The 23,725-nt window shown below is 35.8% G+C and overlaps 1 protein-coding gene across 1 annotated transcript in view; it reads left to right on the top strand.

Annotated features, from left to right (window-relative positions):
- Positions 1 to 23,370, top strand: part of BARD1 (BRCA1 associated RING domain 1) — a 70,966-nt gene extending 47,596 nt beyond the window's left edge. The window contains exons 8-11 of the mRNA XM_037522140.2: positions 1,391 to 1,523; positions 2,078 to 2,170; positions 19,477 to 19,574; positions 20,822 to 23,370. Coding sequence (XP_037378037.1) covers positions 1,391 to 1,523; positions 2,078 to 2,170; positions 19,477 to 19,574; positions 20,822 to 21,154 — 657 coding nt within the window. The 3' untranslated portion in view covers positions 21,155 to 23,370. The remainder of the gene's footprint in view (positions 1 to 1,390; positions 1,524 to 2,077; positions 2,171 to 19,476; positions 19,575 to 20,821) is intronic.
- The last annotated feature ends 355 nt before the right edge of the window (positions 23,371 to 23,725 follow it).

The following is a 23,725-nucleotide window of genomic DNA, read 5'->3' as shown; positions in this document are numbered from 1 at the left end:
AGTTGCTAAGGGCCTCCCCAGTGGCGCAGCGGTTGAGCTGCGAAGCTGCCCGCAGCCTCTGCAGCTCCGGTTTGATCCCCGGCTGGCCAGGGAGGGTCCCACATGGCGCGCAGACCTCTCCTGCCGTGCCTGCTGCTCCCCTCAGCAGTGTATTTCATCAGTCTGCCTGTTCTGTTCCCCGCTCTGGCTCTAGTGAATTCTCTCACCCTCCCACGCTTCTGACTGTACCCAGTGCTTGTATAAATAAATAAATAAATCTTAAAAAAATAAATAAATAAAATTTAGTTGCTGAATTATACCAGTGAGTAAACCTTCAGTGTTTCACTCATGTCTTCAGAGCTCTTCAGAACCCAGGTGTCCCAGATAGCCACACTCCCACACAAGTTAGGGTCCTATGTCTTGTGTTTGTATTTCAGTTTTTTCTATAGCACATTAATGCTGGTTTACCTTTTCTTCGTTGCTAGATCATTTTCTTTTATCAGGGTGGCTTTTGGCTAACTCTCCTGTTTCCATTTATTAAATTTCTGTTGTAGATATTGAAGATACTGTCATTGTTTCTTTGACTCTTTTGCTTTTATTTTTTTTAAAGATTTTTTATTTTCATTTATGCATACAAGAACTGGGGTATAGGCCAGAGGTGGGGGGGAGGGGTGAGAGGATTCACCGGAGAAAGTGGGGAGCAGAACAGGCAGATCTAGTGAAATACACTGCTGAGGGGAGCAGCGGGTGAGACAGGAGAGGTCTTCAGTGCCATGTGGGTTAGCTTGCTGGCCGGGGATTGAACGTGTGCTACAGTGGCTGCGGATAGCTTGATAGTGCTGAGTCTTAACCCCTTGCGCCGCCAGGGAGGCCCCCATCTTCTTGATTTTTGAGAGAAGTAATGATTTTGATCATAAAAATGTTTTTATTTTTGAGATCAGTACGGTTACAGAAGTTAGTATTCTTTGATTTTTCACAAAATTTCAGTTTAAACAGGCAAAGTTGAGTTTAACTGCACTGCAAATAAATTAGTGGAAGGTGAGACAGGGAATTGATAATTTTAAGAGAATACTTGGGGTTGTTTAGAAAAAAAGAAAAAAGCTGCTGGTGACAGAAATGGTTCTAGCAAAACCCCATTTACAATCAAGTAAACAGATGCCCTGTGTTATGGAGCACTGTCCCAAGTAGTGTTTTATTGATGGGAGAGGGAATAAAGAAAGAAAAAAATAATTACTCAAATGCATTGAATATCAAATGAATTAACATTATGATGATTCAATGGAAATTTTGGGAATTACTATTAATATACTGAGTAAAGCTAAACAATGAATTTTAAGCTAATCAGGTCAATTTAGTCTCTTCTAGTTTTTAAATGTGTTTAAGATTATGGCATCTCCTTTTTTATTAACAGATGAACACTGGTCAGCGTAGGGATGGACCTCTTGTACTCATAGGTAGTGGACTTTCTTCAGAACAACAGAAAATGCTCAGTGAGCTTGCAGCAATTCTTAAAGCTAAAAAATGTGCCGAATTTGACAATTCTGGTGAGAAATTTTATTTGTTTGATAGAAAAAAACTTTTTTTTAAGTATAAAATTGCTTTGTAGAACTCCCTTTATCAATTTATGTATGTTTTAGCCATTGGGATACCATTGTATGCATTAAATCTTACAAGAAATTTAAAATGTTTGTATAGTTATAAACTGCTTATGGGCTTAATTTTAGTTAAGAATGTAAAGTTTAAACCTTGCATGTAATTTTTAGAACAGTATGTCAGAAGAGCAAATTTGTGAGTTTGTTAATGACAAGTTGCAGTGCAATATAATGCTTTAAATTATTTTGTTATAATTTGAAAATAAAGACAAAAATTGAGTTTGCTAAATGTGACTTATGATTTGGGATCTAATTTTTCTTCTTGGTGGCTGGGTTAGAGAATGATACTAAATGAAAAAGACATATCCTAACCATAAAAATTGTTGACTTTGAAAGAAATTCAGATATGTTTATAAAATGTAAACTTACTGATTATAAAAAGCAGGCTAATTAAAGAATTATATTTTTCTATATCTGTTTCTCTTGCTGTATTTTGTGTTTTCTAGTAACTCATGTCATTGTTCCTGGTGACACAGTTCAGAGTACCCTAAAATGTATGCTTGGGATTCTCAGTGGATGCTGGATCCTAAAATTTGAATGTAAGTTTTGGGATTTGGGAGAATTACAAAATGAATTAAGTAGACATTTGATTTTTTTTATAGCACACTTCTGCCAATAATTATTTAAGGAATTTATGCTAATTTCCTTATCTCTGGTTAGTCACTGCATTTTGAAAAATCTTATTAATGATGTCATTTAAATATTCTTGGTAAATGTCTGGAGATATATTCTGGTTTTAAAATTTTTCTCTGATATTAGCTATTTTAATAAAGAGAAAATGGACTCTATAGTGGACTTGTAAGCCTAAGCAACCTATATTACTGTGAAATGATAGATTTACCTTAGTAAATAATGTTTAAATATATGATTATGGAATAATATTTTTTTCCCCTTGATGATTTCTAAAAACTTGACCTGTTTAACACCTTATTGCTTTCTTAAATAAGTCAGTATATTTTAGGATGCTGTTGGGAAATTTGGCCTGCTTTGTATTATCCCAATTTGGGGCAGTTACTTCAGCCATTATCTGAACTTCCACTGAAAATATAGCCCCATTAACCTCTTTTTGTTGGTAGTCAATTATCACCACCTTCCAAATTGCCTTTCATATTTTGACCTCTTTCTTGTTTGCTTTTTTAAGTCTTGGATTCATACAGGAGTTAACAAAAGAAAAAGCTCCTACAGGGTTATTTCTTACTCCTGGGGAGCAGAAGTGTCTACTTTTGATAAACCAGCTAAAATAGGACAGTGAAATGACTTTTTGTTAGCTAATTCTTTAAAAAATAATACTAGCAATAAAGTGGTTACATAAGGGGTTTTGTGATGACACAGTTGAGTATTTGATCCTAGTGGTGGTTATATTGCCCAAGTCTACACATGTGAATAAATTGCTTAGCTCTGTATACACTTACACATATATAGCTTATGAAATCTGGATAAGCTCAGTGGTTTGTAATAATGTCAGATTCTTGGTCTTGATATTGCGCTACAGTTGTCGAAGATGTTAGCTTTGACACTGAAGGAAAGGTGTGTGGGACTTGCACATTTCTTCGCATTTCTTTGTAGCTGCCTATGTGTAATTATTTCAATTAAAAAGTTAAAAGGGGCCTCTCCGGTGGCGCAGCAGTTGACCGCTGGGTTGCGAAGCTGCCAGCAGCCTCTGCAGCGCTGGTTCGATCCCCGGCTGCTCCCCGGCCACCAGAGGAGGGTCCTACATGGCGCGCAGACCTCTCCTGCTGCCCGCTGCTCCCCTCAGCAGTGTGCTTAGGTCCTTCTGCCTGCTCTGCTCCCCGCTCTGGCTCTGGTGAATTCTCTCATACTCCCACGCTTCTGACTGTACCCAGTGCTTGTATAAATAAATAAATAAATAAATAAATAAATAAATAAATAAATAAATAAATGTTAAAAAAAAAGTTAAAAGAACAAAATGAGTTAATGAAACTTATTTTAAGAAGCAAATGGTGGATTAGAATTAGTCTTAAAAAACTTTATGGCTTCTGCTTTGTAAGTTTTATGGTAGAAATGCTTGATTTATCAAGATCTTAATTATATTATTAATTTAATCTCCAGTTTGAAGTTAATTTGGTTTGTAAAACAGTTTCCTTTTAGCAATTGGTATTCATGTCCTTTTAAAATGCAGCTACCACTTTTCTTGTGATGCCGGTCTCCACTGATGCAGTCTGATCCAGCTAAGTGACTGTGACTACCAACACCACTCTATCTGTTCTCATCAATCTCTGTTACTAGTTTCTGCCAGTCATGACCAGCTTAAAAAGTATGACAAGCAGTTGAACTGATTAGCCATTTACATAGAATTTTTTTTGTGTCACTCTAATTTTTTAGTCTATCCATTTAAATCTGTAGCAAGTGTTATTAGTCCTCAGTGTTTAAAAATTGATTTCAAATGGTTCTCTGATTCTAGATGTTTTTGTACTGAATCTGTGCCAAAAACCTTGCCAGTGGTTACAGGAAAGAATAGATTTTCATAACAGTAAGGTCTCAGTAATAAAGAAGCCGAGTGGAATTTTGAATGTTAGGACATAACTTTGAGTCTAGTTCTTATGAATCTGCTGAACTTGCAACTGGTTACCGTACAGTCTACATGATTTATTTCCATAAAATCTGACTTCTTCAAGAAGTAGAAGTTTTCTCACTTTAATGGCTGGGCCATGCCATTTTTATAGAATCACTGAGGGATTCAAGCTGAGTAGTGGGCTATTGGGTGATTTTTCAAGACAGTGAATAATGTAAGCCAATATCAGTGGTTCTTTTAGGATAAAGGATGGTTGGTATTTTTTATTGAAATCCCTATATTTTCTAATATAGAGTCTGATGAGAAATAGGTTCAGGGATTGAGACATCTACTTTAAATAGTCACTGGCTCTCAAATATCTTTTCCTAAGAAATAGTTTCTCCTATTTTCTATATTGTTCTTAGCATTAGGCATCTCGGTCTGATTTTAAAGGTATTCAGCTACTCAAATCTAGTTGTTATTCAGATCTAATTGAAAACCATCTATATTAAGGAAATGTGGTTTTCTAGATTTTCTATTTCAGGGTATCCATTAACTAGCTGGTAGATAAAATCTTTACTGGCTTAACTATGTAGAAATATTTAATGTTTTTTTATGACACTTTTCATTAGCCAAGTGGATTTGAGAGGAAACTTTATCTTTGTAAAGTTCATTTAACAAATTAATTTAAACAAATTAACAGAAAGAATCTGATCACGTTAACAGAAAACCTGATAGTCATTAGTCATCATTTTATAAATAACCTCATAGTCAAATTAATAAGCCAACTCGTACGTATTATAATTTGCTTCCATATGTATTAAAATGGATATTGAGAAAGATCCATTGGATTCAGTTTTAACTAAGGTTTTCTGTTTTTGTTTTTAAATGCTTAATCTTAATTGATCTTTTATTGTCCTATATTATACATGTAAAGTACCTTAAAATGTCACAATTAATAGACTTAGCATAAAGTCATACAACAGGCTATAATTATACTATTATAGCCATTCTGTCTCATAGATATTTTAGTCTGATATTTAATAGCGATATTAAGAGTTAAATCTGTGTCTTCTGGGATACTGCTTTACTCCTAGTTTTGGTACTAATTCCACACAGGCAACTAGTAACTATCTCTGTACAAAATAAAGTTTGGTAAAGAGGTGTCTAGACTGGAAGAACAGACAATAATAGAATAAGTCATTTGTTCATTTCTTAGAGTATGAATAAGAGGGAACTCATTCCAAACATAAACTAGCCTTCAAAAAGTTAAGATATCTTTTATTGATCCATTTCTTTTAGTACATTGCTTTCAAAATATCCTCCCCTAGTCTTTTTTCTTTTAAATTTAATTCTGCCTCTTCATTTCTCATTGTGAAGGGGAGAGCAGATGGTTGTCATCTTTTCTTTAATAATCTTTCCTTGCCCCCACTCTCATCTAAGTTTAAATGAAACTTGCTGTAGATGATTTGGAGGTCCTCATTACCTAAGGGAATTGCTGTAGGAATATGCCAGACATTTTGTACTAGACTTATATCTGTAGTGTGAGGAAGAACCAAGTGGGTGGTTTTTTTGTTTTTGTTGGGAAGTATGAAAACCTGACAGTCATTATTCATCATTTTATAAATAACCTCATAGTCAAATTAGTAAGCCAACACTTACGTATTATAATTTATTTTCATATATATTAAAATGGATATTGAGAATGCTGTGGAGTTTTTAAAATAAATGTAATTTTTATTTTATTTAAACTTAATCATCAAAAAATAAACATACTAAACCATCAGCTAAGATTGATTAGGCAACTTTTTGCATACAGATTCCTTTACCAAAGATTCTCCTAGGGAAAAAATAATCCTTTGATCTAATACCCTCTGGTGTTGCGTGATGATGCTGTGGTCAACAGTGGATCACATGCTCTGTGGTGGTCCTGGGAGCCTCATGCCTGGGAGCTGTAAGTTCCTCTGTGGTGTGGACACAACAGAAATTGCCTGAGGATGCAGTTCTTGCCACTAATCCCCCCCCCCTTGTTAAGTAATACAGGATTGTGGCCCTACTTCTGAATATTCACTTGAGCAAATAATACAGAAAAAAGAACTTTTTGTATTCAATAGCAAATAGAAGGAATAACTTAAATATGAGAGAATTTTTTTAAACGTCTGCAATCCTTAAGGAGAGTTTCTGAAGAAATTCATATTTTCATGTGATTAAGATTGAAGTTCTTAGAACAAAAAGGATTATTTAAATTTTAAAAAAGCGCAAGCTAAGTTTATTGTCCCTTTGAACAATACGTACAAGTGAGAATGCATACAGCAAAGAAACAGTCAAAGGAAAATAGTGGTGGATTGGTAGGTAGAGGCCTGTTTGTTTATACTAGTTTAAAAGCAATCTGTCTGTTAAATGGATGCTAGTTCTCTAGGAAGAAAGTCTACTTCTTAAGTTCTTTTTTACTCCATTTTTAAATATACTTAAAAGAAGTTATAGATCTATGGAAAAGTTGAAAGGATATTACAGAGATTTTCATATACCCCATGCCCAGTTTCTGTTATTAACATCTTGCATTAGTGTGGCGTATTTGTTACAATTAATAAATTAATATTAATATGTCATTATTAAAATTAAATAATGTTCTTTGTTCTGATTTACTACATTTTTACCTAATGTCCTGTCTCAGGATCCATCCAGGATACCGTTACATTCAGCTTTCATGTCTCCTTACGGCCGTGTTGGCTACAAAAATTTCTCATACTTTGTTTTTAACTGCTTTGGCAGTTTTGAAGAGTATTGGCAGGCATTTTGTAGGCTGTCCCTAATTGGGATTTGTCTAATAATTTTCTCATGACTAGACTGAGGTAACATACCGTTCTGGTCACATCACATCAAAGGTGCATGCTGAACACAACCAAATACCCCTGGTGTTGACCCTATCACCTAGATGAAGTAGCGTGTCAGGGCTATACTGTGAAGTGTCTCTGCTATAACCCCCCTATACTGTGCTCGGCTCTGGTGCAGCCCAAGCTCATGTAGTGGGGAATTATGGCCTGCCTCTGAAACTCTGAGGATGGAGTGTTTACATGAATTATTTGAGGTTTTTTTTCTTTTTCTTTTCCTTTTTTTTTTTTTTTTAAGATTTATTTATTTATTTATACAAGAACCAGGGCACAGGCCAGATGCACGGGAGGGTGAGAGGACTCACCAGAGACATAGCGGGGAACAGAACAGGCAGACTGATGAAACACACTGCTGAGGGGAGCAGTGGGCGCGACAGGAGAGGTCTGCTACACCATGTGGGACCCTCATTGGCTGGAATCCAATTGGCCCTGTCGAGGCTGCAGACAGCTTCACAGTGTGGCGTTCTCAACCGCCTGTGCCACCAGGGGAGGCCCTTGAGTTTTTTTTTTATTTTCATGGGAGATTTATTTCCTGTTTTCCTACTTGTTTAAGTAATAATTTATTTATATTGGCATGAGCTCATGATTATGTATTTTATGCATTGGGTTATAGTCCATTTCTGCTTTGTTTTCTTGCTCACAATTTTCCAGGTTTGGCCATTGGAAGCTCTTTCAATTGACTCTTGTATCCCTGCCTTTTGACATACCCCCATAATTGTGTGTGTTTTGGGGAGTAGTGAGTTGGGGTACTTTCTTGCTTTTTGGTACTGCAAGATGTCCTAGGCTCATCTTAATACCCAGTCCTAGTAGGCCATTTCTCACGCGGGTCCTGGTCTTTTTATTAGAGAACGGTATTAGAAAGCAACATCTGGTATTAATGTTTGCTTAGCAAGGACAAAATGGTTCAATTCTACTCTGTAATATAGCAGAATCAGAGTTCACTGGTACTCCCATGGACAGCAGCTTTACTAAGGAGACTACAGTGCTTACGTGCATTTTTTGTTGTGTTTAGGCTCACTGTTTTCACTCATTTTTAAAGTTACTTTGTCAGCACCTTACCTCTTGACTCTCTTTTGTGAAGTTGTCTCAGACATTTGTATTATGATTGGATAATTTGCTCCCATTCTGCACTCCAGGCTGGGATCTACAACATCTCCTAAATGATTTTTTATAAGTTGTCTGCATTGAGGTTCACTCTTTGTGCTGTAAAATTCCATGAGTTTTGACAGGTGTGTTTCATACAGGAGAGTATGAAAACCCATTTTAGGGCTAACCTAAAAACCCATTTTACGGCTAACCTAAAAACCCATTTTAGGGCTTCCCCGGTGGCGCAGCGGTTGAGCGCTGGGTTGCGAAGCTGCCCGCAGCCTCTGCAGCGCCGGTTCAATCCCTGGCTGCTCCCCGGCCACCGGAGGAGGGTCCCACATGGCGCGCAGACCTCTCCTGCCGCCTGCTGCTCCCCTCAGCAGTGTACTTCGTCACTCTGCCTGGTCTACTCTCCGCTCTGGCTCTGGTGAATTCTCTCACCCTCCTGTGTCTCTGACTGTACCCAGTGCTTGTATAAATAAATAAATAAATCTTTAAAATAAATAAATAAATAAAAACCCATTTTACCTATCAACGCATGTACACTGTCCTCAAACCTCTGCTAACAAGTCCTCTTAACAGGTGTTCTCTCTTTACGGAATGTCATAATTGGAAACGTATAGTGTTAGCCTATTCAGACTAGGTTTTCTTTTTTTTAAAAGATTTATTTATTTATGTACAGAAGAACTGGGGTGTAGGCCAGAAGTGCGGGAGGTAAGAGGATTCACCAGAGACAAAGTGGGAAGCAGAACAGGCAAATCTAAACAGCGGGCGAGACAGGAGAGGTCTGCTGTGCCATATGTGGGTTAGTTCCTTGGCCAGGCATTGAACTCAGCCCTCAGAGGTAATAATAGTGCTGAGACTTAACCCAGGCCACCATGGAGGCCCAGATAGATTTTTTTTCCCCAGTTAGCAAAATGCATTTAAGATTCATTCATGTTTTATTATGGCTGGGTAGCTCATTTCTCTTTATCACTGAATAATATCCCACATTTTTATTGCTGAATAATTGTACCAAAATTTGTTTATCTGTTCATTATTAAGGGACAAGTTCATTACTCTAAATTTTCACTTTAAAGCTGCTATAAACATTCACATGCAGGTGTGAAAATAAATTTTCAAGTCTTTGGAGTATCAGTACCTAGAGTGAAATTGTTCTGTAGGAAACTGCCAAGCTTTCCTAAAAATTACTTGAATAGGTAAAGGCTTCTGTTTTAATCAGGGAAATTAGAAGCTGTGTATGCCTATTTCTCCAATGTGACACACCAGACCTTTTATACCTGTTATGCAGACTTAGCAAATATATTTTGATATGGTGATTTCCCTAGTCACAATAGAAGTTCTTACATAAATATTTGAAGTATAAATATGTGCCTGAAAGGAAATACAAAGTATGATTAAAAATCTTTTTTTTATAAATTTTGGCTATTAGACTGAGTGTGATCTTTAGCCACATTTGTGAAGAGGATTGTTTTGATACTATTATTCATAACATAGGGTTTTAGAATATAAATATAATTAGAATACTGGCTTAAAATATAGCTAGAAATAACTAGCTATTAAATGATGTATGTGTGGAATCATGCAATTTAATGATTTGTGACAGTACTTTCTGTGATTTCCCAAAGTTAGTTGCTTTAGGTGGCATGACTGGAGCATTTAGTTTTTAATTTGCATGTCTAACTTTCAGTTCATTGTCATTTCATTCTTTACTGTAGAATTTCATAATATTGGATTATTTCTTTTACCTGTCACTAAGTTTTCCAGAAGTTGAAGTGAGATTGTTATTTTTCTATTTTTGTCACTGTTGTAAAAGATTTCCTCTTATGATTCCTTTTTTTCTAGTTTAGTGATAACATGGCCCAGGTGAGTAGAAAACCTAAAGTAAAAGCAACTAAAAGCAATCCTTTTTGTTTTCAAAACTTGTTTCATTTTGAATAGAAGAAGGAGGTAAATATTTCAGCATTCCTTTTACTAATTAGCAGTTGTTATCTTCAGTTCCATAAGTGCCTTGTTTGACTCTGCCAACAGTAGGGTTTTTGGTCTTGCTCTATAGTAATGATGTATTTTCTGTGTTTTCATTTTATTTTTTAGGACATTTGCTTTTAACGGAGAGTGATTTTTGTTTCTGATTGTCAGTGCTATTTCAGTTACACATAGCTGTATCGTCAGAAGAATAACAATATGTATTTATTTACTGTTCTAGCTTTTGAAGAGAGGGAACAAGTTCCATGGTCTTCCATAGGAGGATAATTCCTCCCCTTTGAACATTTAACAGATCTCCATTTTGAAACTTTCTCTTGAGTTCATTGTATTTTATAATAATTTCTGTGGTGCTGTGGATTCAGGAAATCTGTTTTTTCTATTCCCACTTGTATGAATTTTTATTTCCTTCTTGAAAGTAGGAAAAGTGACTAAACTTAATATAATTCATGAATTAGTGGTTCATGCAGCTTAAGTGAAAAAATACATGCATTTATGAGGTGGGAGAGGTTACTAGAGATTTAGGATAAAGGAATACCTTTCTGTATAATGCAAGCTTTTATAAAAATTATTGTAGCCCGGATTCATAAGCTGCATTAGTATGCAAAGATTCCAGGCTTTGCTAAGGTACCAGAGCTGCCTTAATGACTTTGAGCTAATGACTTTGAGCATAGCAGTACTTTGGGAATCGAGCTGCTTACCTACATACAAGAAAGTAATAAAATCAGGGCAGAATGAAAGCTTACCTGAAATGGCAGGCATGAGCACGAATACATCTGGGCTAAAAGAATCTCTTAATTCTAATAAGATAGGTACTCATTCCTATGTTTCTGCAAAATGATAGCTTCAGTCAAAAATCTTAAAATATAATAGAATACATGAAAAATAAGAAAGGTGAGATAAGGATAATAAATATTTTATAAGGACAGTAGTTTGACATTTTAAGGTATATATTATTCTCGCATTGCAGGAACTTCAGGTGTTTATATACATGATACAACTTAAGTGAAGTCATTTCAGTTTGGAAGTTATTAGATGAGGAAGCCAAAAAGTGGTCTTATAGATACATTTTATTTCTTCAAAAGAGAGAATAAGAGTCCACTTTTCTCTTGTCAAACTTTTTAGTGGCAGATGATGGAATAATACGAATTTTATTAAGTAATACTACAAATGTAAAACATTTTGGTTAAATTGTATCTTTAAATTGTTAGAAAATGACCTTTTTAAAAATTTTGATGTATGTATAGGGATTAAAGATTATAGTCTATGTTGTACTTTAGATGAGTTTGTCTAGGAGAATTGTGAAAGTTCTGATATTTAACATGGAAAACAGGATGAAGAATTCTTACTGCAGTTTAACTTTTGAGTAAATAAAACTTAAAATATCATTAGTCATTTAAGCTCATTAGTTAAGTAATATTTTGACTGTAGATTATCTCATTAATGGCATTAATGTATCACTATTGAAATTGCTGAAAGCTCAAGGTATTTCATTCTTATTTCTTGTTTAGTAAATCAGTTAGTTGGTTTATCTCAATAGAAGTTCATTAGGAAGTTGAATCAATTTTGCAGTTATTGAAAATGGACATTTTTATTCTGTAACTTGCAAGTTAGAGAGTGGGCTTTTGCACCTGTAAGAATATGATAAATTCATTGCTCATTGGATACAAAGCCAAATTCATTGTTCTCCCCATACCCCCTTGCTCTAGGTATTTTGGTAAGCAATTTTTGCCATTTGGTAATACTTTTTGGCTTATCTCTTGTCTTTTAATCTTTCTCCTACTTAATGATGTTCATGTGATTTATTGTAAAAGAGGTACAATAAATTAAATCTGAGAATACCTGGCATTTACTTAAATTCTTTATTTTCTTAATAAGATAAAGAATAAAGATTAAAGATTTTTAACAACTGATTTAGGAGTTGGAGGATATCCAAATCCTCATCTTAGTTGTGCCACTGCAAAAGCAGCTTAAATCTCTTAAGACTTAAATTTCCTTATTGATGAAATGAAGAGTTGATGAGATGAAAGCATCGCAAGTTTCAAATTGTCTGTCTAAAGGCCAGAGTATGTAGTTTATTTGGTTTAGTCTAGCATAGCCATCTATTTTTTGTGTTTTTAGGTATCATGTGAATTGTCCTATTTGTTTAATCTACACAACTTAATTCTACAGAATCAGTTTCCTCATTTTTCATTATTGTCTGTTTGGGCCTACTTGCAATTTCAGTTGCAATCTTTGGACTACAAGTCACTCTCGGCTTTTAAAAAATTCACAATATTTAATGCTGTCACAACAACTTTAACAAAACACTTTGTCACTATTCAAACATGTTATGGATCTAGACATTGTTGCTTAGCATCCTTCTTTTCTTGATATTAAGTGGCACAGGGAGCTAGAGATTGTCTACTAGGATAGGCTATCAGAAAGTTGTATTCATTCTGCTCAGTAATTGTAATTAGAAATTTGGATTTTTTTTTTTGCCCTACTTTTCAGAGCAGCTGCTATATAAATGAAAGTTTTATGCCATGAGACATATTTATACTATGAAAGTATAAGTCTTCCCCATTGCCTTCTTGGTTTGTGCCATGTCATTTTTCCTGATGCCATACTACTTTCTAGTATCTGTTAAGGACACATTCTATTGATTGACTAATGCCAGCACATTGTCAGAATTAATAGATGACATTTTCACTTGATTTTTTGACATTTAAAATTAATAGCCAAATTGATAAAATGAATAAGCATCCAGTATAGTACAGGCCCAGCTTTTTTTTTTATTTCTATGATGAGACATTAGCCAGTCATTTGTTAAGGTAGATATCAGAGGAGTATTAAATGTTCAATACTTATTTTTGATATATTGTCATATTCATTCATCTACAGATCCTGTTTTTGAATGCTCTGCAAATATCATTAGAAATATACAAAGGGAGGCACATACTTAGGTGATGAAAAGAAATTTGAAAGTAACTTACATGCAAATAATGAGTTTTATAGATACATTCTACTCATTTGTGCCCAAGGATGCAATAGTGAAGCAATATCATGATGTTTGGTGTTTTCTTAAAGATGTTTTACTATTTAAAATTATTAAATAATTCTACTTCACATCTTTTCAATACCTGAAATAAAAGTAAATAAAACTGGTTGTGCAAAATATCACTATTTGCAGATGATATAATAATATACATAGAGAACCCCAAAAAGTCCACAGAAAAACTAATTCAACTCATCAATCAGTTCAGTAAAGTGGCAGAATACAAAATCAACATGCAAAAGTCAGTAGCCTTCCTATACACAAACAATAAATCTGAAGAAGAAGAAATCAAAAAAAACCATCCCTTTTTTTATTGAAACAAAAAAAATCAAATATTTGGGAATGAATCTAACAAAAGAGGTAAAGGACCTATACAAAGAAAACTATAAAACACTGTTAAAAGAAATAGAAGAAGACACAAAGAAATGGAAAGACATCCCCTGCTCATGGATTGGAAGAATAAACATTATTAAAATGGCCATCCTTCCAAAAGCAATATACAGATTCAATGCTATTCCAATCAAAATTTCAATGTCATTCTTCAAAGAAATAGAACAATTATTGATGAAATTCATATGGAATCACAAAAAACCCCGAATAGCCAAAGCTCTCCTGAAAAAAAAAAGAAGGGAATGGAGGCATCACACTCCCAGACTTCAAACTCTACTACAAAGCCATAATCATCAAAACTGCATGGTATTGGAACAAGAACAGACATACAGACCAATGGAATCGAATAGAAAATCCAGAAATAAACCCACAGATTTATGGTCAACTAATCTTTGACAAAGGAGCAAAGACTATGCATTGGAGCAAAGAAAGTTTGTTCAATAAATGGTGCTGGGAAAACTGGGTCGCTACATGCAAAAGAATGAAGCTTGACCACTACCTCACACCATACACAAAAATCAACTCAAAATGGATTAAAGAACTAGACATAAGACCTGAAACCATAAAATATATAGAAGGAAATATAGGCGAAACACTACGTGATTTGCACATCAAAGACATCTTTACAGACACATCACCCAAAGCAGTGATAGTGAAGGCAAAGATAAACAGCTGGGACTACATCAAATTAAAGAGCTTCTGCACAGCAAAAGAGACAATAACAAAAACAAAGAGAAACCCCACCAACTGGGAGAACATTTTTGCACCCAACACTAATGATAAAGGTCTGATCACAAAAATCTGCAAAGAGCTGAGGAGACTCAACAACAACAAAGAAAATAATCCAGTCAAAAAATGGGCAGAAGAGCTAAAAAGAAACTTCTCTGAAGAGGAAATGCAAATGGCCAACAGGCATATGAAAAAATGTTCAACATCACTTGTCATCAGGGAAATGCAAATCAAAACTACCATGAGATACCATTTTACACCAGTGAGAATGGCACATATTAAAAAAACTAGCAACAACAAATGTTGGCGAGGGTGTGGAGAAAAAGGAACTCTTCTGCACTGTTGGTGGGAGTGCAAACTGGTCCAACCACTCTGGAGAGCTGTGTGGAGATCTCTGCACCTACTAAACATAGAGCTCCCATATGATCCGGCAATTCCACTCCTAGGTATTTACCCAAAGGACACAGAAACATCAATTCCAAAGAACACCTGCACCCCTGTGTTTATAGCAGCACTGTTTACAATAGCTAAGCTTTGGAAACAGCCCAAATGCCCAAAAATAGATGACTGGATCATGAAGATGTGGTACATATATACCATGGAATATTACTCAGCATTCAAAAAAGATAAACACATGCAATTTGCAGCAACATGGATGGCGCTGGAAGGGATCATGCTCAGCGAAATAAGCCAAAAAGAAAAGAAAAATACCGGATGGTCTCACTCATAGCAGGAATCTAGAAAACTTAAATAAGGGACCAGGAAAACGAATAACTATAAGAAAGTGAAAATCAAAATCAACAAAAAACTACGAACCAGAGACACTTTTAGGGGGGCGGGGGTGGGAGGGGAGGGTTTGGGGTCAGAATGGGGGGGCTGCAATTGTATGGGGAATATAAAAATAAAATTTATTATTAAAAAAAAAAAAAAACTGGTTGTGCACCATTTCCCACTTCACTAGTATTTTTCGTGTTTTTGAAGCCAACTTCACTAGTAAATCTAGATCTATAATACTTCCAGAATATTTGATTGCTAGCTTTTAAAATATTGTTTTTACATTGTTTTCAGAATCTACTTTGCATTCAGACATTTTTATTCAAGAAACTGATTTTGCTTTTAACATATTGAAATAAATATTAAGGAGTATTTTTCTTTTTTATTATCTTCTGACAGTCATATCTGCTTCTGCACTTTATATTCTACAAAAGGTTAGCCATTTTACGTTTGAACTGACGGAAAAGCGGAATCTGAAAAACATGAATCTTTTCATGTTTGTCGGTAGCACTTGACCTTTGTTCCTTAGTTGACTTTGTGACAGATATTCAAGACCCATCAAGTTCTTGACAAAAGTAGGGATTTTTCTTTGCCGCCATGTGTTATGACTTGGGATTGTCTTAATGGCACCTTTGCTTAAAAGTTGAATTTCAAAATTATTGATGGAAAATAAAGCAATAGGTTTTTATATCATTTATCATTGCGTACTTAAAGAAAAGATAAGGCATTCTAGTACAGATTTTAGTAAAGTTTAGGACTAGCTAATTGAAATAGGATGTGGCGGGAAATATCAGGAATATTAAAAAAAATGAATAGACTGCTCAGTGACCGAGGCTGTGACTCCTTTTGTACATATTAGATGCTACACAGATATGATATGAAAAGGGTACTGGAGTGGGACTGCTGTGTTAGGAAATAGTTAATATGTAACTTTGTTGTTTTTGATGATCTTAGTAAGTGATTTTATGTTCTGCACTTGATTTTATAAATCTGTAAAATAAGAGTAGATTGCCAAAGTTTTATCTGTCTTAAATTTTGAGTCTCGATATTTAAAAAAACTAGGTATTATAGGATTATTTTGAGTAAGATATACCTAATAAGAAGGTCTTAAACATTTTTTTCCCCTCAAAAAGTGCCACTGCTTTCAGTCCCATCTCGATCTGTCTTCCTTCCAATTCTGCATACTCACTCATGTATAGAGATGACATTTTACTAATATGTCACTTTGGGGTAATAGAGAAGAAAGTTAAAAGTGGTATTTCATAAAGTCTGGGTTAGTCTGAAATAAACTGTTACAGAGAAACTCTTGGAAAATCTTGAATTTGTTTTTTCCATTGATGGTTTTTGCTCTTGAGATAATTTTTAATAGATCTAGTGACCTTTTCTTTCTCATCCACAAATGAATCTAATTGTGTATCAAAGGCAGTTCTGAAACTGTTATGTTCTTTGTGTCATATCACCTGTAGGCTCAGAAAGGGTGAAATTTGTAGGCTTGTGCAGTGTCCGGAATCTCCTAGTGGTCCTTATGCTGTGCAGTCATTCTGTTACACGGCAGGGAGAGGGGCACCCCAGAGCTCCCAAACCTGCCTGCTCTAAATAGGTTCTGCCATCCGCCACATCAAGACAAAACCTATGAGACTTTAATGGGAAGGAACTTTAATACAATTAGTAAACAACACAGGAAAGGCAAAGAATATAGTTTCTTTATCAAGCACCCAAAGTTACCCATCCTCTTGTGGGTAAAAGTCCACCCAGACGCAATTGGCCCAGAGCAAGGCCTGAAAGCCTGCCACAAGTCTAAAGCACCTTTCCGTGGGGACCCACAGAAAAGGCTCAGAAACAACTGGATAAGTTTGGAAGGAAAAGAGCAAAATCAAAATCAAGCTAAAAGCTGCCATTTTATCCTTCCCACGGGTCTCTCACCCATGTGTTTTCAACCAGTCCAGGACCAAAAGGCAAGCACAATTTCTTCATGTGTCTGTCTACTCCATGTGCCTCTTTCAGGTCTCTTTCCGGCTCTCCATCCTGCTTCCTTCCTTTCTCAGTCTCATCTGCTGCTTCTCCTCTTTAGCTCTACCCTCCTTGGGTGGGGCGGGGAACCTGGAACTTCCCCTTTTCCTGGGGACCACCCTGTTACAATTCTACTTTTTTTTTTTTTTTTAAGATTTATCTTTTTTATTTATGCATACAGGAACTGGGGTGTGGGCCAGAGGTGTGAGGGACTGGGTGTGATGTATGTGGATTCACCAGAGGGTGAATCTTCTCACCCTCCAGTGCCTCTGGCCTGTACCCCAGCTATTGTATAAATTAAAAAAAACTTAAAAAAAAAAAAAAGGTAGGTATCAGCTGGATAGAATTTATCATTGCATTTTTTTCAGAGTTTGTCAAAATATGGTTAATCAGTGTATTTTTAGCAAATGTGTCTGATTTTCAATCAAAAGCCTAGGTTTAGACAGCTATAAATATTTTCTATTGGATTTCAAGTGTTACTTGTAACATTTTGATATTCCAAATTAAAACAGTTCAGAGTGTGAACTGTAACTAGTACTGTAATAATTTTAATTGGTGTGCATAGAATTCTTCACTGGTTATGTATATAGTGAATATTATGAGAATATTTTTCTTTATAGTAACAATACTAGACAGCAAGTGAGAAGACCTGAATTACTGTCCCAACTTTACCAATAACCTCTGCTATTAAGTTTCTGTTCTATGGGAAAGTATATTAAAAAGCTGGAGAATGCACAAATGAAAATGGATGATTTCCTATCACCATGGAGTTTCTCCAGTGATCAAACTGAGGTTATTGAGCAAAATAATCTTCAAAGACAGCAAATTGTGTGAATGATTTGTTTTATATTGAAGATATTTATTATCGTACTCAGTTTCCAGAATGCTTTTTACATTTTATCCACAGTAATCCTGTGAAATGGGTACTATTTTTCGTTTTCTTTTTGTCCATACATAGGCAAAGAAACAGATGAGCTTAAATAATTATCCCAGCACAAGTTAAGTCGTTTGACTCCAAATTCTAAACATAGTTTACTTACCATCAAAAACAAAAGCATGATATATTGATGATATATAGCATTATTAAAATTAGAGCATGATTGATATAAAGTATACAGGTATGTATCATGAGCTCCCTCTCTAAGTGACAGGCAATATACCAACATGTAGAACAAGTTGCCAGTGTCCTGCCATATGACTGGTCTTGGGCACTCCTGAGGGTACATTATCTCTGTTTCAGGCTTTTGCCACCCAGGAGCCAGTGAGTAGAGTGACCCTCACCAGTACCAGTGCCTTGAGCGTTTTAACCTGGGAAGTGTGAACAAACTTTCAAGGTAGCAGAAGGCTCTGTTTACTGCAAAGCCCTGCCCATCTATCATCTATAGACTATGTACCTGTCAGATCCCAAATATGTCCCTGGCTCTGCTTATCATTTATTTCAACAAATACTACTGTGGAGCCCCCGTTGTGCAACCAGCTGAGCCAGGTGCTGTGGACTAACACAGGTGTCAGATCTTTCCAGTCCAGCAGGGGGTGAGACACATAACCACCCAGGTGAATATTGTGGATGATGAGCTCAAGGTCAAACCATAGTGGGAGGAATTAAAGGAGGGACTTTTTTTATTTTGTAGCTGACAATGTTTATTTTTAACAAAAAGAGAACACTGGACCTAACATGGCAGTTTGAAAAATCTCTCGAGTTTTCAGCCTATATAGTTGGATCAGCCTCATCTGATCCAAATGCTGCTAGCTTCTAAGTCTAGGGAGAAATCTGGTTTAAAATGGCCACTCAGAGCTGTGAGGGACCTTAACATCCCAATTAAATAGCTGACATAAGAACAAGAAGAGAAGAAAGTGAGAAAGTTAACTGAATAATCCTGGGAGGAAGGGATTTGGGTTCTTTGCGCAAAACATGGTCTTCACTTAAGCAAAGCTTAATTGATAGCATCAGCGCCCAATACACATATAAAACTAAAATAACAGTTCTACAAAAGTTATCCAATTTCCCTGTGGGTAATATCCCCTCCTAATACACATGTAAAATATAACACATATTTCAACAAAAGTTAACCAACTTCTCTAAAGGAGGGACTTTTTATTCACCTTAATTTCAGTAATTGCTGAAGAAAAAACTTAGATTTTTATTTTTATATGTGAAATAGTGTATTGACTTGGGTTTTTCCAGGAATTACAATGTGTTAATTGTTTGGTACAACATTGCTCAATTCTTTGAAGGAAAGAATTCTTGTATTTTCTTTATATGGAAAACCAATTTTATTACATTTTGTTTTGGCATAAGAAAAGTTTCTATTTCAGAATAGTACTTAAAAAAACCATGAAGAAGTGAAATCATTTAGGTAAATTGTTAAATCCAATGAGAAAGAAGTAGTACTCATTTTATACTTATTTTGTTTTTATGCTTGTTTTTGTCAGGGGTGAAAGCATGTCTACAAAGGAAAGAATGTGAACAGGAAGAAAAGTACGAAATTTCTGAAGGCCCAAAGAGAAGCAGGCTCAATAGAGAACAGCTGGTATTTTTCTTTTGCTACTACTTTCATTGTGCTTATAACATTTTTTTTTTTAAATTTATTTATTTACACATACAAGAACTGGGGTACAGGCCAAAGGTATGGGGTGGGGGTGGGTGAGAGGATTCACCAGAGGCAGAATGGGGAACAGAACAAGCGGAAAGACTGAAGTACACTGCTGAGGGGAGCAGCGGGCGAGTCAAGAGAGGTCTGCTGCGCCATGTGGGTAGCTCCCTGGCCGGAGACTGAATTTGTACTGCAGTGGCTGTGGATAGCCTCATAGATTGTGTCTTAACCCCTTGAGCCACCAAGGGAGGCCCCATTGTGCTTATAATTTAACATTACTAGTTCCATCAGGAAAAATTTCTCCTGCCCTTTAAGCAAGTACAGGTGACTGATTAAGTTTTTAATTGTGCTTATTTCAAGCATTTGATTCTGAGAGATGATCATGATGAGCAGTAAAATCTAGACGGTAATAATTTCTTACTGTTAATGGATTTTAGGCATTTTGAACGTTCCCATAAACCTTTCATAATCTGAGGTAAATCTCAGATACAGGAAGTGGCTTGAAAGAAACCATACAGCTGCTGTTTGGATTTCGTTGCCATATGTTTTTATTGCCATATATTGCAGTTTTAATGGATAATATTCCATTATCCTACTGATATCTAAGTATATTAGAATGATGAAGAAAAACAGTTTTTATGGAAGGGAATTGTTAAGCTTTCCCCCCCTATAAAGCTCACAGAAGTGTGTTTCATAGCTAATTGGATCCCCAGCTGTGGTTTCAGAAAGTATTGTACCCCCAGGAATATGTGTCTGGAAGGAACCCTGGAGGTCGCCCCCCACTTTGCTTAGTATCCCAGAGCACGATTCAGATTCTCTAGGAATGCTTTAGTTTAAGTCTCACCAAATAAGATTAAATATTCTGATAAAAGAAGCTTGATGAACAGTTTTTTTTTATTTGCGTTTAAGAAGTTACATACAAAGCATACTGAAAATGTGAGAAGAGTGAAAAATACATGACATGGTGACTGAATTTTAGCAGGAAAAACTGTAAATACAAAACCTTTATTTGCATTAGTATTTTTCTTGACCCAAGTAGTTCTGTTGAAATACAGCTTGTCCCACCACCTCATTAAGTAGCTTCTCGCTGCTCATAACTATTGTTTTTATTTCCCTCATTCAAATGCAGTGTTTTAAAATATTTTGATTTGCTTTCAACAAGCTTTTTTGGGGTGTGATTTCAGTTGCCAAAGCTATTTGATGGATGCTACTTCTACTTCGGGGGAACCTACAAGCACCATCCAAAGGACAACCTTGTTAAGCTTGTCCACGCTGCAGGGGGCCGGGTCCTCAGCCGAAAGCCCAAGCCCGACAGCGATGTGACCCAGACCATCAACACAGTGGCTTACCACGCCAGGCCCGCTTCTGACCAGCGCTTCTGCACTCAGTACATCATCTACGAAGACGTGTCCGGTCATCGCCCGGAGAGGGTCCGGCAGGGCAAAGTCTGGATGGCTCCTTCCAGCTGGTTTATAGATTGTGTGATGTCCTTTGAGTTGCTCCCTCTTGACAGCTGAATATACCGCACCCGATGAACTGTTGAGATTGAACTTGACTGAGAACCAGCATTTGCACAGTTTTGATCATTCACATTTTTACAAATAGGTAGACTAGTTCCTATTACTTTTTATCCTTGAAAAGTAAGTCGTGTCAGACTAGGAATTCATTCTGTTTACTGAGATTGCTTTGAAGGAATTTTCTTTTTAAAACTGGTGTATGTTTTGATTCATCATGTCTTTCTATTCAAATTGTCAGCTATCAAAGATTAATGAGAGAGCATGAAACTGTTGGTTAAATATGGAAGGGGTATCATTATTGTCTCAGCTGTTTAATGCTCTTTGATGAAAAAAAATCCATACCTGCCACCAGCAAGTGTACCTGTCATTGTTTAGTAAACGAAGAATATTGTCAAATAATTTATCCTGACTTTATTGTAATAAAAATAGAGTACAGATCTAAATGTTCCCCACAGGGTTAAATTCTCCTGTTTACAGTTTTCTCCCTCTTTCATTGTGTTTAGTTTTTATAATTTACTTGGAATCCTCTTCCACATTTTTATCCCTTATTTTTAGCTTGTATATTCATCAGGCAATCATGATTTGAACCTTAACAGTGTTGTTCTTTGGTGAAAATCAACCTTGGGCTCATGGCACATATTTTTATTGTGTACACGTAGTGTTAACTATCCGTTTATAACTTTATTTACTATATGTATAGATACGTTGAGCATTTTCTCTAACATTTTAGTATCAATATTTCTTAGGTTTCACTGGACTAGTCAGCAAATTGTCAATCAAATGTTAATACATTAAATTAGGAAGCAGTTTTTTTCTGGTAGACATTGCTCGACATTAAAGTAATTTTTTTTGAAGGTCTAAATTTCTTCCTTCACTGTATTTTGAAAATACGTACATTCCCGAGGAGGCAGAAGTTGGGGATTATTTGATTTTGAACAGATTTTGTCCATAAGGTACAAAAGGCCAGAACAACAAGTCTAGAGATAGGAGTGGAAGGACGTAACAGTGCCAAGACAGTGCCGGCTGCAGGGTAGCGGCCAGGACACCGAGAGCGGGGAAACCTGGGAGGTTGCTGCCGTCTCAGTGTTCCCATTTGTGAATCGTTTAAAAAGTTTTTAAGAAGCAGAATTCTTTAAAAAGTCTTCCTAGAAATGGAGTGGTCTTATGATAATAAAGACACGAGAAGGGAGATACTGTGAGAACTGCCAGTTTGAGAACAGTTTGATAAATAACGACTGCATTTGAACTGAGAGTTTTAAAGATCCACTTTTTTGAAAGTTTGATATTCTGCTGATTATTTCAGAATACATTTTAACTTATTTCCTCCTTTGACATGTTACTTTTTCATATCAAGAAATGCATTATGTGAGCAAAATAATATACTGCTGACCCTGACCTTCAAGGGTGAGTTAACTCTGAAACACTCTCTTTAACTGGTAATGTGTTTGTCCCACGTTTCTCTCTAATGGAGAATGATGAACACCATAGCACCAAACAGATCGGAGGGGTTAGATAATGTCTGGATTAAATAATTTAAGATGGTCTGGGATTTGGGTTGTCATTTTTGATTTATAACTGACTTTCAGTCACTTTCTATTGCCTCATTGGTCACATTCCTAGACAGGTATGCGTCTGTACTTCCGATTTGAATTTCTCTTTGTAAATCACCTCTGGGCATTGCTGCTCACTTTTACTTCATTTATTTACTGTTTGTCCCCTTCCTGCTCTGTCATATTTTGTCCCTCCACTCTTAGGCAGTTTTATTTTTGGTTTCCTAAATGATTTACAGTGGATTGATGTGAAGCTCTTGAAACTTGTACTTTTCAATATAGATATGCTTGTAATTGTTTTCATTTTTCAATCATAGATGCAAGCGTTCTTTTTGTTTACTATAAATGATTAAAGTTATTTGTGTTTCCATCTCTCTGTGTCTTCTTTGGAAGTGGTTTGTTCTGTGCTAGTGAAGAATCAGACTGAGAAAGATCTGTGAAAGAATCAGCTAGCAAAAGCTTCTCCTTTTGAACAACAGTGCGCTTTAATTTTGGATAGAACTATTTCTAAAGGATATTGGCTACTTTATTGTGCTTAAATAATAATTTCCGAATACAATGTGAGCATGTTAGGAGGAAGTTAAAATCAAGAGCGTCAGTCATTTCTTCATTTATGATAATTTATTTAGCTAAACTCCTGCTACTGAATATTTGGATTATTTCTTTTATAAAACCATTTAACATCTTTATAATATATTTTGGCTCAAAGGGAAGGGGAAATTCTTGAGAGTGCGGCTTCATCATCACTTGACATCATCTGTACAAAATGCAGTGTATTCCCTACACATTTAAATTAAGAACTATAGTTATACTTAAAATATAAAAATTAGAAAATGAGCTTTAATTGATTGTTATGATTTTCACGAGTTGATGAGACTTTACATGTAAGGTTCAAAACACTCCAGCACCTATGGTTAGAAGCTAATCAGAAAAAAGAAAAGAAAAAAGGATTCCAGCTTTTTGGTAGCAGCACTCGGCTACTTCACCTTGCCTTTGAGAATCTCTTGTGCTAAGATGAGGA

This window comes from Talpa occidentalis, unplaced genomic scaffold, assembly GCF_014898055.3.
Source record: "Talpa occidentalis isolate TD23 unplaced genomic scaffold, MPIMG_talOcc4v2.1 talOcc4.3, whole genome shotgun sequence".
Taxonomy (NCBI): Eukaryota; Metazoa; Chordata; class Mammalia; order Eulipotyphla; family Talpidae; genus Talpa; species Talpa occidentalis.
The sequence above is the reverse complement of the archived record's forward strand: the minus strand, read 5'-3'. Positions and strand labels throughout refer to the sequence as shown.